The 15,600-nt window shown below is 40.7% G+C and overlaps 1 protein-coding gene across 3 annotated transcripts in view; it reads right to left on the reverse strand.

Annotated features, from left to right (window-relative positions):
* The window catches only part of ACSL1 (acyl-CoA synthetase long chain family member 1), a 43,985-nt gene that overhangs the window by 15,012 nt on the left and 13,373 nt on the right, over positions 1 to 15,600 (reverse strand). Inside the window, exons 3-10 of one of the 3 annotated variants that reach the window (XM_004382758.3) lie at positions 14,850 to 14,914; positions 11,240 to 11,341; positions 9,931 to 10,030; positions 9,535 to 9,713; positions 5,896 to 5,928; positions 5,484 to 5,535; positions 4,877 to 4,950; positions 2,497 to 2,574 (exon numbers count right to left, since the gene is read on the reverse strand). In XM_004382758.3, coding sequence (XP_004382815.1) covers positions 2,497 to 2,574; positions 4,877 to 4,950; positions 5,484 to 5,535; positions 5,896 to 5,928; positions 9,535 to 9,713; positions 9,931 to 10,030; positions 11,240 to 11,341; positions 14,850 to 14,914 — 683 coding nt within the window. Of the gene's footprint in view, positions 1 to 2,344; positions 2,423 to 2,496; positions 2,575 to 4,876; positions 4,951 to 5,483; positions 5,536 to 5,895; positions 5,929 to 9,534; positions 9,714 to 9,930; positions 10,031 to 11,239; positions 11,342 to 14,849; positions 14,915 to 15,600 lie in introns of all 3 variants that reach the window. The other 2 variants (XM_023737202.1, XM_023737203.1) reach the window with 2 other exon arrangements.

The following is a 15,600-nucleotide window of genomic DNA, read 5'->3' on the forward strand; positions in this document are numbered from 1 at the left end:
GCAGATCTGGTGTTTCTCTTGATCATCCTGAAGATAAAGGGTTAATATGAAACTAGAATGTTGTTTTTAGTGATGATAACAGAGGTGCTGTTAATTTAGCTTCAGGACAAATATCTTTTGGATGAATGACATGGTATTAATATATTCTAGGTATTTTTAACCTTCCAGAAATTTTAGGTTGAATTTATTCTCAAAACAAAAACTTAACTACTTGCTTACAGTCCAAGCTTATTACAGCCTCATTTTCTTTTATTTGAATCTAACTAAAAATTCCTGAAAAGCCACTGAAGATGCTGAAGTTGAGACACTAGGACATCTAATACCAGAGTGGCTTGCCATTCAGCTAACCCTACTTCGTGGTTTTTTTCTTGTTTCCTCTCAACTGTACATTGGCAAGCCACATGTACTGACAAATAGTCTTTGCACTTTAAATTTAAATAAGACAGAGTCAAACTGATGGAACAGAAGTACAGTCTCAGGCTCGAAAGCAGAAACCACTGAAAAGGCACACCTTAAAAGCTACAGTTAGATATGTACTGTAAGGTCCACTATCCACTCTCTTGGGATCACTTTATAAACTCACAAGCTCTCCTGAGGTGTGTGTGCAAGAAGTAGAAGTAACAGATGCAATGTGGGGTCTAATGGTCCTTGGTCCTTTAAAGGGCTGTGTAAATCCTACAGGGCAGCAATCCCAGGGCTGGTTCTCTATTAGTTACCTATCTCCGGTACCCAGCATAGCACCTGCAACATGGAGGCGCTCAAAAAATATTTGCTGAATGAATAAATGGTGCTCATTGCTTTTACCATGACTACACAATGCAAAATTGTCCAAGAAAACAAAAAGATGGTTCTAGGTCAATTTTTAAATTAGTCACACAGTTGTGCCCAGGAAGCCCAGGCAAAGGTCAGCTAAAGATCATCCTGCTTTCCCAAAGGCACCTAGAACATTGTTGAAAAAATTAGCCATTAAGCCAATTTAAAGCCCGACTATTTTCCAAAGCAGCTGTACCAATTTACGTTCCCACCGACAGTGTATGAGGGCTCCAATTTATCTACATCCTCACAGCACTTATAATTATCTTTTTTTTATTACAGTCATCCTAGTGAGTATGAAGCGGCATCTTACTGTATTTTGATTTGTACTGTAAACAAGCACAATCAAAAATAGAGACTTCTTCAGACAGGGTCAGGAGCTGGTTGAATGGACACGGGAAATTGGGTGGAAAGGAGGAGTGTGCTGTCACAGCATAAGGAGAGCAATTAGGGTTACATAACAATGTATAAATAAATTTTTGTATGAGAGACTAACTTGAACTGTAAATTTTCACCTACAGTACAATAAAAAACAGAGACTTCTTACAGGACAGACGCGTCACTAGGTTTTGTAGATTCAGTAAAAGCTTGTTTCAGTTAATCTTTTTTGAATCATGTCTATATTAGCATCCTCCAAAGATTTGAGCTTTTAATTTTTTTCTTTTTTGACATTTCATATAAATGGAATCATATAATATGTGGTCTTCTGTGACTGGCTTCTTAATATGTTTTCAAGATTCATCCATGTTGTAGCATGAATCAGAACTTCATTCCTTTTTATTATCAAATAATATTCCATTGTAGGGACATACCATAATTTGTTTATACATTCTTCACTTTACGAACATTTGGGTTGTTTCCACATTTCTGGTGCTATGAGCATTAGTGTGCGAGTGGCTGTCGACATGTTTTCACTCATCCTGGGGTCTAACCTAGCAGCAGAATTGTTGGGCTGTGTGGTAACTCTATGTTTAATCATTTAAGGAACTGCCAGACTGCTTCCAAAACAGCTGCATCATTTTACATTCCCACCAGCAGTGTGTGAAAGTTCCAATTTCCCCACATCCTCACCAACTTATAATTATCTGCCTTTTTGACTCTAGCCATCTTAGTGGGTATGAAGCGATATCTCATTGCATTTTGATTTGTATTTTCTGGATGGCTAATGATGCTGAACATCTTTTCACGTGCTTATTAGCCATTTGTATATCTTCTTTGCAATAATGTTTATTCAGACCCTTTGTCTATTTTTTAATTGGACTATTTGTTGTTTTGATTACTGAGATGTAAAAATTCTTTATATGTTATATATTTTCAGATACGAAAATATTTTCTCCCATGCCGCTGGACTGTCATTTCTCTTTCTTGATGGTATGAACTTCTAAATTTACAAATGGATAGTTAAAGTTCAAGAACCCAAGCTCAGAAAAAAAATTTTTTTTTACACTCTTTTAAATAATTACCACCGTTTCTAAATGGGGGCTAAGTAAGGAATCACCTATGGAGATGAGAATTTGCAAATGACACTTACCTGAAGCAGCTGCTCATACATGTGTGCAAGTGGTAAAAATGAAATGTGTGTGTCACTGGCATTCAAGATAAGCACTTTCTGTAAAACACAACAACTTAGCACAACACAAACAAACAAGCAAGCAAGCAAAGGGAACAAAACTCAGTGCCTACCTCTACAACTCTCTCAAACATATGGGCCAGAGGCAAGAAAGAAATTAAAGTATCATCTGGGCAAGGAGTGACTGTATTCTGTAAGCAAAGACACCAGCAAGGCAGAAAAGTATTAAGATTCCCAGTAATTTTCCCATTTATTTCAGAGCACATAGTACTACAATATTAAGGAGAAGGAGACTTTGCTTACGGTCTGTAGTAATTTCTCAGCAAAGAATGAAATGAATAGCAATACTTTAATTATTCAAATAAAGTATATGAGATCATTCCAAATGACAAGGTAAATCAGGAATTTAGTCAAAACAAGCAAAATTTTACTCCAAGTGGGATATTAAGGGATTACATGCTCTAATCATTTAATATTTCAGATTTACAGTACCCGCTGCCCCACATGCTCAATTCCACCTTGAGGTAAGAAATACAAGCAGATCATTCCAACATAAGATAGCACTGGGGAAGGGAGAAAGGAGACAGGAGAAGCTGGATATCCAAGGTTCTTCTATAAATGCACCTAGAATTTGTCTGATCAACATTTTTACCTTAAAGCCCTACTTGGTTGCTGTAAGCTGCCAAAACTGCCCCCAACTCATGGTGACCTCACACACAATGAGATGGGGCTGCATGATCTATATGGTTTTCAACGGCAGATTTTTCAGAAATAGACACTAGGCCTTTCTTCCTGGTCCATTTTAGTTTGGAAGCTCCGCTGAAACCTGTTCAGCATCATAGCAACACCCAAGCCTCCACTGGCAGAGGGGTGGGGACTGCACCTGAGGTGCCCTGGTCAGGAACTAAACCTGGGTCTCCCGTGTGCAAGGCAGGAGTTCCACCACTGAACCACCACCGCCTCCACAAAGCCCGGCGTCACCCTGTGAAACATATTCCAATTTGTTTAACGCAAGCTCAGAGGTGTACCAGGGGATCTGCTCTCCTGTAAAACGCCGAGCGTGATGGGTCTACATCCGGTCTAAGTTTGGATGTCAAGTTTTCATCTCATAGCTCAGAATGCGCTTTACTTAGAGGCAGGCATACTGAGCGTTTGCATAGAAGAGTGTCCTCGTGTTCTTAACATAAAGAATTTTGGCCAAAACAGGACACTGCCAAGAGCAGCTGCTGCCACACCAACCAGGAAATGAGGGAACCGTCAAGTTGGCAATGTGGGTCCTTCTGAGCCACACCCCCCCGTCCCCAAAGCTGGGCCGTCCTTAATAGGAACAGGGTAATAGGTGAAAACACCCGTCACGAGCAAACAGCAACCCCGGAGGTGTTCGGTGTAGGCTGAGCTGCCATAATCTTAGTTTAATTTTACTCAAGTGTGACCTGTTTGCCAACTAGTTCTCAGAATGCAGCTGTCATATAAAGAGCAGCTAACTTAATTTTCTGATTTAGTACAAAAAATAATATCCCTTAGCCTGATTAAAAGTTTCATGGAGTTGAGAATGCCTCTTGATACAATAATTGAATTTTTAAAAAGTCTTGTAATCATTTGCCTCAATAAGCCACCAATGTATTTAAGTTTTCTTTGCAGGCCTATTAGAAAATTAAAATTTCACTTTGGTAAGGTACTAAACGTTGATTTCTGTTTAGAAAGTATACACCAAAAAGGGTATATGGAACTAAGAAAGTGTTAGTGTAGTAAAATAAGTGGCAGGATCCCTAAAAGATCAAGATTCTGCAGCCATCAAAGACATCACTCCCCAAAACCATTAAGCACAGGCTCCTGCCACCAACACTGGGCCTACAGAATACTTCCAAGAGATTGCAAAAGCAAGTTATGAAAAACATGAAAAGGGCATGAAGGGAAGGCATTATATTGTTAAATAAGTACCTTTTAAAAGGCAAGTTTGAAATATACCTTTGACTAGCAAACTTTACGATTATAGGAAATTAAATTTCTAGGCTTTAATCCTTTTCATAAAATGGAAGGCAAAATGACCAAAGAACTAATAATTCAAAAAAACCTCAGCAATATTTAACATTTCAAAAGAAAACTATTTTCCTAACACTGGAATAGTGGATAAAAGCACAAGAGAGTCATCTCCTCCCCGTCCTTTCCTGAAAATATGTACAGAGCAGTCTCCAAATGCAGTTTCACAATATAAAACTACAGCAAATTCTGTCACTTCCACTTACCCATCACAAGCAAGAGTTGGAGATTAGGTTCACAATGAAAATAATTTGAGAGAAGGTGATCTTTAAGATTCAGACATATATTTCAGGTAGGATTCCAAATACAATACAGACCTAACACAGTGCACCACCTGGTAACTCCAAGCCATAAAGTATCATTCAAGATTTCTATGAGTCACCCTGACACTTTCATTTTGAGGCCTAATGCCAACCAATGAATGAATAAAGATGACAATGTCCCAAAGCTTACCTCTGTTATTTTCACAAAAGCTGAGCAATCACACATTATATTTTGATGGGTGATCAGTGCTCCTTTGGGGTTGCCTGCAGAATACATATGAAGCAAAACAAAGTTAGAGTAAACAAAACTCCTTCCAAGAATGGTAGTAATGGACGAAGCTCAGAAACCATGTATGATTAGGACCTCAAATGCCCCTAGGGTCAGGCACCCCTATGAAAGCCAATTGGTGAGTGACACTAAATTCCTGAGCAAACTGAAATCCTTTAAAATGAATCTTATTATCGAAAACTATCTTTATTAACACAGACAAGTTTTAGAGGACGTGTATAGCAATAACAGGGGAGAAACCAGGAATTTTATTACTGGAAACAACTGACACAGTTTGTCCCAGGAAAATGGATGACTCTCACGTTGCATTCAATAAATGTTTGAGGAAATACAAGGTTCTCACAGATTCTGAGGATGTCCTCTAGAGTAACAAGAGACATCACTGGGATCACTTCAGTCTATTCTGCTTTCAGTCCATCTGTAGTTAGCTGATAAGTCATCCAAAAAAGGGGGCAGAGAGTCCAAACTTCCAGAAACCACTTAGAAGCAATGTCATTTCAAAACTTACCTGTAGTTCCACTGGTGAAACAAATTATTGCAAGATCTTCAGGTGCTGGGGGCTAAGGCAGATAAGGAAAAAAAAAAAAAAAGTTGTTAAAAATCAGAATAGAGGAGAACAATGTAAGTCGTAAAGTTGTGGTTGTTACTTGCTGTGACCCCATGTGTGCAGAGCAGAACTGCTCCACAGGGTTTTCAAGGCTGTGACCTTTTGGAAGCATCACCAGGCCTGTCTTTCGAAGTGCTTCTGAGTAGGTTCAAATGGACAATCTTTTGGCTACTTATCATCGAGTGCTTAACTACTTACATCACCCAGGGGCTCCAAGCCACAAAACGTCATCTAAGGTTTCTACTAGCCTCTGAAATGAATAGATACACAAAACCACATAGAGAGCTGTGACAGGGTCTGACAGTGTACTTACCTTGGGCTTCTGTCTGTTGGCTCTTCCCAGATTCTTGATTAGAAAAAGAAAAAAAAAAATCTTAAATGGAAATGTTTTCTAAATGTAAAGAATAAGGTCACATCAAGTTACGTACGAATGACTTTACTGTGAGGCTCACTCACAGCTGGTCCAAAGACAACTTAATTTTCAAATTAAATAAACTATAGCAATTTTAACTAACCCACACCCAAGTATTTACTCATTGTTCTAAGAAGCCACTTTCCAGATGTCTTCCTTCTTTTATAAAACTATATAAATGGTACGAGGAATGGCTTTGAAATAGGACTTACTCAAAAGACAGTAATCAAAGTCTTTTAAAATGTACTGTCTCTACTCTCACTTCCTATTACGGTCTTATAACTAAGTCCTACTCTTAACTATAACCAAAGATTTATATCCACTGATTAAGAACAGAAACACTGATGTCCAAATAAAAGTAAACTAAGAGCCAAAGCAATGATAATTCTGCAAAAAAAAAATTTCAAAATAATCTTCATCAGATCCAAAGTTTCACTTCTGTTCAAAATGCTTACAGAGCTTCTTGAGATCTCCAATACTCCAAAAATTGATATTAAAGAAAATAAGGCAACAACTGTATGTAATTTGGCTTTAAACTCACTGAGAATAAACAGTATCCAAGTTAGTGCACTATTTGCAAAGAAGGTTTCATACTCCAAAACATTTCCTATGTCTTAATTTAGAAAAAAACATAGCGATTGTAAAAATAAATGAGTTATTATTTTTAGGTTCAAAATGAAAAATTTTACCTTCAAAAAGAACCACAAGTAAATACTGAATTCTAGTTAATGAAAAGCATGATGAAGTATTTAGGGGTGATGAAGTCTGGAATGTACTTAAAATGCACGAATAAAATAAGATGGATTAATGAACGGATAGAAGAATGGAGAGACAAGTAAGTATGTGATAAAGCACGTATATTAAAACGTTAATTGTAGAGTTTAGGTAGTGGGCATATGGCTGTTTATCGTACGATTCTTTCAGCTTATCTGTATATTTGAAATTTTTCATAATCAAATACTGAGAAAAATGTAAAAGTTCTATTTCTATTTTTGATCCTGAAAGAAATGTTAATATAAACTTGATCAGAAAATCAACTCTAATGTTACATTTGAATTCATCTGTTAAAAAATTAAAAAAAAAAAACATGAATCATATTTAACTAGAAAATGTAAACACACGAATCACATTTTACAGAACAATGTCCTTTACAAATAAAGATAGCATTAATAAAAAAAATAAAAAACCAAACCCGTTGCCGTCGAGTCAATTCAGACTCATAGTGACCCTATAGGACAGAGGAGAACTTCCCCACAGAGTTTCCAAGGAATGCCTGGTGGATTCTAATGGTCGACCTTTTGGTTAGCAGCTGCAGCTCTCAACCACTACGCCACCTGGGTTTCCAGCATTAATATAAACTTTATATTACAATCTTTAATCGTATCATTTTTTTAATCTTAAACTTTGCTTCTTCATTATATAGCAGTCAGAAATGGCCAAAAAATTCCCGTGTGTGTCTTGGCAGGGGGGTAGGGTGGAAGGAAGAGAAGAAAAGAGAGATTATTGTCAAAAGGGTTTTCAACTTAAAAAGAAAAAGTGGGGAAATGCTAGGCACAAAGCCAGCTATTAACTCAAATTAATGATAAAACACTCCCATTTGCCCTTATGGAGTCATGTTCTGATACTGTGGGGGGTGGGGGGCAGAATGGTTCTGGTAGAACAAATGAGTTTCCCTGTGACTACTAGGGTCTCCAGGAAGTATAAAGTTCTATAAATTCTTACTTATAGCCTCAAATACTTTGCAGGAGGAGGAAAACTAAAAATACATTTTGAAAACTCTACTTATTAAACAAACAATTTCACAAAGAGAATGATATACTATATGAAAACAGACTCTATTTAGCCGTTTATTCCCTATGATGTATAAAAAAAGACCCTCCTCTTGCCAGCGTCCCTGGATTGAACCCCAACCGGGGGTCCAACAGGGGGATCAGCTGGGTCCAAACGGGGGACCAACTTCTTAGATAAGCTGACACCAAGCAACCAATTTAAATGCGGACCCCACTCATTTCCCTAGATTGGGTTGCCATTTAAGTTGTGATTAATGTGAATCTTAAGAAATTTAAAATAAAAACAAAATCAAACATCTACACTGAAGTCCACCAGGACTCTAACAAAAGCAATGTGGGAAAAGAATAAAGGGGCAGATTTCTATATCTGGCTGTTTTAAAGGCAAACCAGGAAGACACTGAAGTCTAAAGAGGACATATACACTTACATTTCCATCAGTCTGAAACTCAAGTTCACACTTCCAGCATCTGTCTCCACAACTAGGCAGTGCTTGTGGTGCAATGGATTGCTTTTACATGGCCTTTTTCACCACGGTCTTGAAACTCCCACCAAAGTGACTCGGTAGGACTATACAAAGAAGGTGATTGTGGCTCACCAAGGGGACTGGACAGCTTGCTAATAATGCAAATAAAGTTCATGGCACCCATGTAGGGGTGGGACCACGCAAATAAGGTCTATGGAACCCTAACGAAGGGACTGATCAATTTTGCCATCCCGCTAGGCTTAAAAGGAGTCATCCCAGAGGCAGGAGAGGAGGATCTCACCACCACCAAAAAGAAGAGCCAGGACTGGAATGTGTCCTGTTGGACCCGGGATCCCTGTGCTGAGAAGCTCCTGGAATCAGGAGACCGACAGAGAGAGCTGTAACACTGAAGATGGTGAGAAGCAGCGACAGAGAAACAGCGGCAGAAGAGACCGGCAGGAGACGGTGCAGTGGGCTTCCCGGCACACAGAGCAAGAAAACTGAGCACCTTCTGACAAGAGGCTTGCTGAAGGAGTAGGGTGCCTCTGGGCACTTGGTGGAGCTAGGTTTGTAGATCCCAAGGAGCTAGAGTTGAGTGTCTTCAGTGTGAGGCTTACTGGCAGAGTGGGGTGCCTCTGGGCACTTACCAGCACAGCTAAAAAAGCTTTGTAACACTTGCCTGAGCAGGGTAGGGGCCTACAGGCCAGAGAGAGGCCTGCGGGCACAGCTAAGAAGAGGCTGTCCTGATGGAAGAACTGTATCCTGAGCATTTCTGAACCTGAATTGTAACCTGTTACTTCCCTAATAAGCCCCATAACTGTAAGTACGGTCTGTGAGTTCTGTATGGCCATCGCAACAAATTATCGAACTCAGCAGAGAAGTAGAGAGTGCCACGGGAGGGACTGCTGGTGTCAGAATTGTAAAGTGGTTGGAGCCATGTCTGACTTCTGCCTCTCAGGAATCAGCCTTGGGCTGTTGATCTTGACTCTCCTTCCCCCTTGTGAAGTTAGAGGAGGTGAGCTGCCATCCCCACACCATTTTTACAGTGCTCTGGAATAAATATGTGAGCGGGGCAACTCACTTTACAGGAGTGCTTCCTTTAGGATGCACTGCACTGGCACACAGGCATGCATGTGGAATCTGTCTTTCCAATAATGAGATAGAAATTTCTGCTCTATACCTTCTATGGGTTGCTAGGACAACCGGCCAGAGCTGGGATACCAAACTAGAATCAAAATGCCCCCAAGGAAACCCTTCAGAGATGCGGGCAGGGCAGAACAACTCACCTGCAGTGCTTTCATGCTGATGATTTCCACCCCACACTTCTTGCCACGTTCCACCACATCACTGCCGTAAGACTCCATGACAACTATGATTTTAAGGCCTGGTATTAACTTATTCTCTACACAATCTAATAAGAAATTGGCCTTCTCTGCCTTGTCAACAAACACCAGAGAGAGTTCAGCTGGAAAGAGATACAATAAGGAATAAAGTTCTGGGATACTAAAAGCTTGACTCTATAACATCTAGCACAAGATTATCTTAATTTCTACATTATTTGAAGAGAATGATAGATGTGCATTTAAATAAAAAAGCCCTGTGAAATCAAATATAACCAAATGTAAAATCACTGACTCTAACCAATAACTAGGTTGATACCCAACCAAAGACCACAGACATACCTTTGTTAATTATGTATGGGACTGCTTCTGATCCAAGGGTATCATAAAGTGGAACCACCACCATGGAATAAGCAAAGCACCCCTGTTCAATAATCACCCACTAAACAGGTAAAGGTCAGGGAGAGAAAACGAGATGTTACAATACAATCACTCCAAGGAGAACAATACTCTAGAGAGATTCAAAGTGAAAACATCTGACACTGCAAAATAAACATTTGTGTAACTACTGCCCTATGCAGGCACCATGAGGGATTCATGAGAACAAAACCCTTGTGCCTTTCTTAAAAAGAAACTGCAATTTGCCAGAAGAATGGAGGCAAATGTATGAAAAGATAATTAATCATACAAGACAGTGACTGACTCAGACGGGAGAGCCCACTAAAGCGCCGAGGTGGTTGCCGAAGGCTTCGGGGAGGAGGCACCTGAGCTCGCCCTTTGCAACAGGAGCAGGGTTTGAGCTTCTCTTTGGAGAGAAAGTTAAGAAGATTCCAATAGTGGGGGACTACTCCCTTCCAATAGAGGGAGGAGGGTCAGGGAGTAGTATGATTTGGCTGACATGGATGGTTCCAGCTGGGCAGTGCAGAGAGATGAGCCTGGGGAGGTAGGCTGGAGGAAGACTGGGGCCATGGAAGTGTCTGGCCCATGGAAGTGTAGGCAAAACAATGACTGTGGGGTTTGAGAGAGATTAATCTGGTAGCAGTGTACATATGGCGTGGGAACAGGAGAAAGTGGGCACATACTTGTCTAACAGGAAAAACATTTTTGGCAAAATATCCCCTGAAAAATCATGAAGGAAAGAAGGGATATAGTAACTGTTTATCTTGCCTCTAAATTCATCAGCCCAATAGCAAATGATGTACCTAAAAGGCAAATTTGGTAAAATCACTCTTTATAATCCCTAGTGCACCCCATTACCTCCGGCTGCACTTTTCAAATGAAATCTTATGCCGAACCCTGACATGCAGCATAAAAGAATGTACAGCTGCCGTGGGTGGGGGCATAAACACTTGGCCTGAAGAGTTTTTTTCTTTTTCCCCTGAAATGGTTTTCAAGCTACCAACACCGTGGTAAAGTCCTAGCTTAGGAGTGCACAGGAGGCAGCCATGCCCTGGCTCTTACCTCTGTTTCTGCCTCTCATCCTGCCACTCCAGGCCCTACTCTACACTTCGTTCCCACACATACATGTGCTGTTTGATGAGAAGACGAAGTCGCTCCTGATGTTGCTTCTGCCTCCCCACTCTTACTTCCTTCAAGATTTGTATGTGAGAACTAGCAAAGCCTCATACAGCAGGTGCCTCATGGTTTATACCTCAGGTCTGTTTTGAGCAAAGATGCCAATGAACTGATCTGGGGAGGTCTTGAAGCCCTTCTGGATCAGCGCCGAGCCCACACATTCTGACAATTCTGCAACCTAAAATGGGGATGAAAAAAAATCAGTAGCAGTATCAGGCCCCATCTTGAGTAACAAAGCTTCCTGCTGAGTGACGGATGAGTCTAGTATCTCAGCTAGCAAGTGGTGCTGTACAGGGAAGGGGGAAGGGACAAGAAGGTATTCCCGCATTTATAAATCGTTTTGTAAAAGAGGGTTTTGTGCCCCAGAATTCACGGTAAAAACTGACCACAGGCCTCCTCGGCAAAGTAATCAATCTCATTCCAGCAGCTGCAGGCCACGTGTGTTCATGTGAGGGTTCTTACATATTTCTTTTTTTATTTCTGTTTTTTTAAAATTACAACAGTCACACAGGGACGTAAAACATTTTTTTCTTTTTGGTATTTACAAAGAGCAGCAAAGCAGCCAAAACATGTCATTTGGTATAAACACAAAAACAGCCAGTTTTCTGAGAGACCTTAAAAAAAGAACAAGTTCTTATCATTACATTTCACAATTCAATTCTTGAGAACGTATTCTTAGAAAATAATTCAATCTTAGGAGACAGGGTTTTAAAAAGCCCTATGTTATAAAGGTATATATTTCAAAATCATCTCCAACTGCAAAACTCTGAAGGAAACAGAGACCAATCGCTGGATAGTTAAGTGATAGTAAATCTCTTAGAAAACTCTATGTATCTAATGAATATTACAATTACGAGACCATATCTGCTGTAGCAGACCATCTGTAGCGATGTTAAGTAAAGTCAGTAAATACAGAAATGTATCCTATCACCATCACACCTAGGCAGAAATAGGCAGATTCACAAAAATGAAGACAATATACCACCCTGACCCTTTCCACACACCCACCTCAAATAAAGCACAGTTTTTTAAAAATCCTAAATTTAGAGTTCTTTTCGTATTCACATTTGGTGAATTCTCAAGGGTACAGGCCCACCCACACTCATAGGCAACAAAGCCACACCAGTGTGCCTGTCCTGGAATCCTGCTAGTCGGGCACACAGCGCCAACCCAAGCCCACCTAGAGCAATCGGGACTGGCCCTGGGGAGGTGCCGGCAAGAACAGCATTAACATATTTATTACTTTCATACAACACGGGCTATTTCACAACTCTTGCTTACATTTAAGGAATCATAACCTGTGAACTGCCTGCAATTGTTTGCAAACCTTAGTAGGATAATATGCCTACGTTCGTGTAGCTAGAAAAAGGGTCCATACCGTCCCTCGAAAGGGTATCCAGCCCCTAAAAAGGTCAGAATTACAGGCAGTCCCCAACTTACGACAGGGTTCCATTCTGATGACCACTCCGTCTAAGTCAGTTCTGACATAAGTCAAATACCTCATTTTTTTTTCACTATTATTGCCTTTTATTATCACTATCTTTATAAATCCGATCTTCATTTGACCTTGGGGGTTGGAAACATTACATCTTAGAATGATGACATCAGCAAATCACGTGCTGCAACACTGAATGTAATACATATTACTAACAATAAACCAAACCAAACCCATTGCCAGTGAGTCAATTCCGACTCACAGCGACCCTTCAGGACAGAGTAGAACTGCCCCATAGGGTTTCCAAGGAGCAGGTGGGGGATTTAAACTGCCGACCTTTTGGTGAGCAGCCACTGCACCACCAGGGCTCCATTACTAACAATAAGATGTCCAAAAAAAAAAAAAAAGACAGTCCGTGGTAACTCAAATACGTCGTAAGCTGGAGACAACCTGTATTGGGCTAGTTAAAAAAAAATGACTTAAATGTACGAGTCCAAAGTTGGTTTCAGTTAAGTACAGTTTTATATCTCTACCAGCCTCCACTGAAATGTATGATATACAGGTTACCATCTTCAGAAACCCCAAAGATTTCAATCTGCCTTGAAAATGCGATCTGAAATGGACATGTCTTCTCTCTTCCAGCCAACAAATATAACAGAGGTGATCCAGAAAGCACATGAGTAGCCTGTGAGGCCTTAGGATCATCACACAATGATCTATGTCCAATGTTATATGAACTGTTTTTACACCATTTTTGAAAACGAGGGATCGTAGAAACTACTGTTTGGATGGGAATCAGCTATTTGGCTCTGGTCACCTGAGATACAGCTCATTACTCCTTCTACAGACAAGGTGTGGTTTGCTGTTTCACCTTGTCACTCTTGAAAGGGATTAAACACTACCCAAAACAAAGCCTTTTGCATTTTGCCGATTGCAAACAGTTACGTGCTGGGCTACTAACCGAAAGGTTGTCAGTTCGAGTCCACCCAGGAGTGCCCCAGAAGAAAGACCTGGTGATCTCCTTCCGAAAAATCAGCTACTGAAAATGAAAACCCTATGGAGCACAGTTCTACTCGGACACACGAGTCACCACGAGTCAGAGTCGACTGCACAGCAACTGTTTTGTTTTTTCCCAGATGAGGGAAAGGAAGAAGCTTGTGTTTACTCTAGGAAGGACCCAGAGGCACTATTCCACAAGTGTGACGTTGTGGCTCCAAATGGATGCCCACCACACAACACACCAAATACTAAAAACATCTTTCACACAAAACCTAAAAGGAGGAAGTTAATCTACATTCACGAATGCCCCAGGATTACCTGCTCCTAGAGCAGGGAGAAGCAGGAACCCAGGGGGAGAAAGCCATTTCCTGGGCAGCTGGCTGGGAACAAAAGGCAGCCAGGCTGACACCTCCAGCTGCTCATGCATGTCCTCCGGGCACTGCTGGGACTGGGGAAAGCAGTGGCATCTAGATTTGTGAGCGTGATAAAAATAAAAATACAAAGCAGTCTTCCTGCTCTGCTACCAGCAACTCACAAACTCCTACTGAAACAGCTGCAGCAGTGAATCAGCGGGGACTGCAGAGCAACAAGACTACAAATACCCAGCCCCCTCTGCGTCCATGCAGTAACACAAGTGTCTTCTCTGAACATCTGTGCTGCTCCCTGAGGCAGCCCTGGGTTTAAACGTCACCCCAGTTTCGAGCTGGTCATGGACAGCTGTGAGCATCAGGAGGATGCGCTGGAAAAGCCCACACGATGGCCGCAGGCCTTGCTTCTGGTCCTGGTTCTGCCACTGACCAGCTGTGACCGTGGGCGAGTCATATCCCTTCCTGGGGTGTGTTTTCCTCATCTACACAATGAAGAGAGTTACTCTAGATTGAGCTTCTAGACTTTTCCATCACCCCTCCAGGGAGAGAGGAGTAACCCTACTCCCAGGGGGTCTGGAAGAAGTCACCTGCCTCAAGCACATTTCCAGAATTTTATCTTACAATTATATTCTAATTCTACAATGTATCCACATCAGTTCTGAAATTCGGTGCTTTGAATCCCCAGTTAAATTACTTAGCTACTCTTTCCTAAACCTTTGTGTAAAGCTTCTCTCTATTTGAACGCTCCACATTTATCCTGAAGCTGAGCTAGCCCAGCACATATACTTTCTAGAAACCTTCCAGACCTAACATTCAAGCACTCCAAGAACTAAGTATGTCAGCACTACAGCCTGCAGGTAATCCATCGCAGCCAGAAAACTCACCTCCTTGTAGGAAAGCCATTCATAGGGTTGGTCTGGTTTCCGAGAGCCTAAACAAGGCCCATTATCTAAAAAAAGAAAAAGCAATAAAAAAAACAAAAGATGAGTTTAACAGGTATAAACATTCCTAGATTTTAATTTGCATCCCACCTCATTCTCCAAGTATGGGGTCCTCAGATTAGAAACCACTAATTCAGACTGGAAATGTTTCCCCTCTGGACTTTCGTCTGATACTTTGTTTTCTTGTCTGTTTCTTAAACAGGGAAGCAGAGTGGTAGGAAAGAGAGAAGAAAAGGCAACTACTATTTGAAGGACACTCAATTTGTGAATTTCTCTTTAACACCCTATTGCTTTAGAACAAGGTGGCAGTCTGCTTCCATTGAGATTTACAGCCTTGGAAACCCTATGAGGTCGCTATGAATTGGAACTGACTCCATGAGTTTGGGCGTTTGGTTTGGTTTAGAACAGGAATCAGTATCCGAGTGGTACAAAGATCCTGGTGTAGGTTTTCAGAAAAGCTATTCTTTAAAATTTCTAAAGAAGTTTAAAACATTCTAACTCAGAACATGAAAAGGAAAATGTAATTTTTAAGTGCCCAAATTCTGATGACCAAAGGTATCAAGAATTGCCTGGAATCCTAATTACATGGGTGAAGTCTTGATTCCAGAGAAACAAAAATCAAGAAAAGATACAAAATGAGGGGGAATAAAACGGGCATTTATGAAAGCAAAGGTTAAGAAATACCACTCTCCCA

This window comes from Trichechus manatus, unplaced genomic scaffold (assembly GCF_000243295.1).
Source record: "Trichechus manatus latirostris isolate Lorelei unplaced genomic scaffold, TriManLat1.0 scaffold00099, whole genome shotgun sequence".
Taxonomy (NCBI): Eukaryota; Metazoa; Chordata; class Mammalia; order Sirenia; family Trichechidae; genus Trichechus; species Trichechus manatus.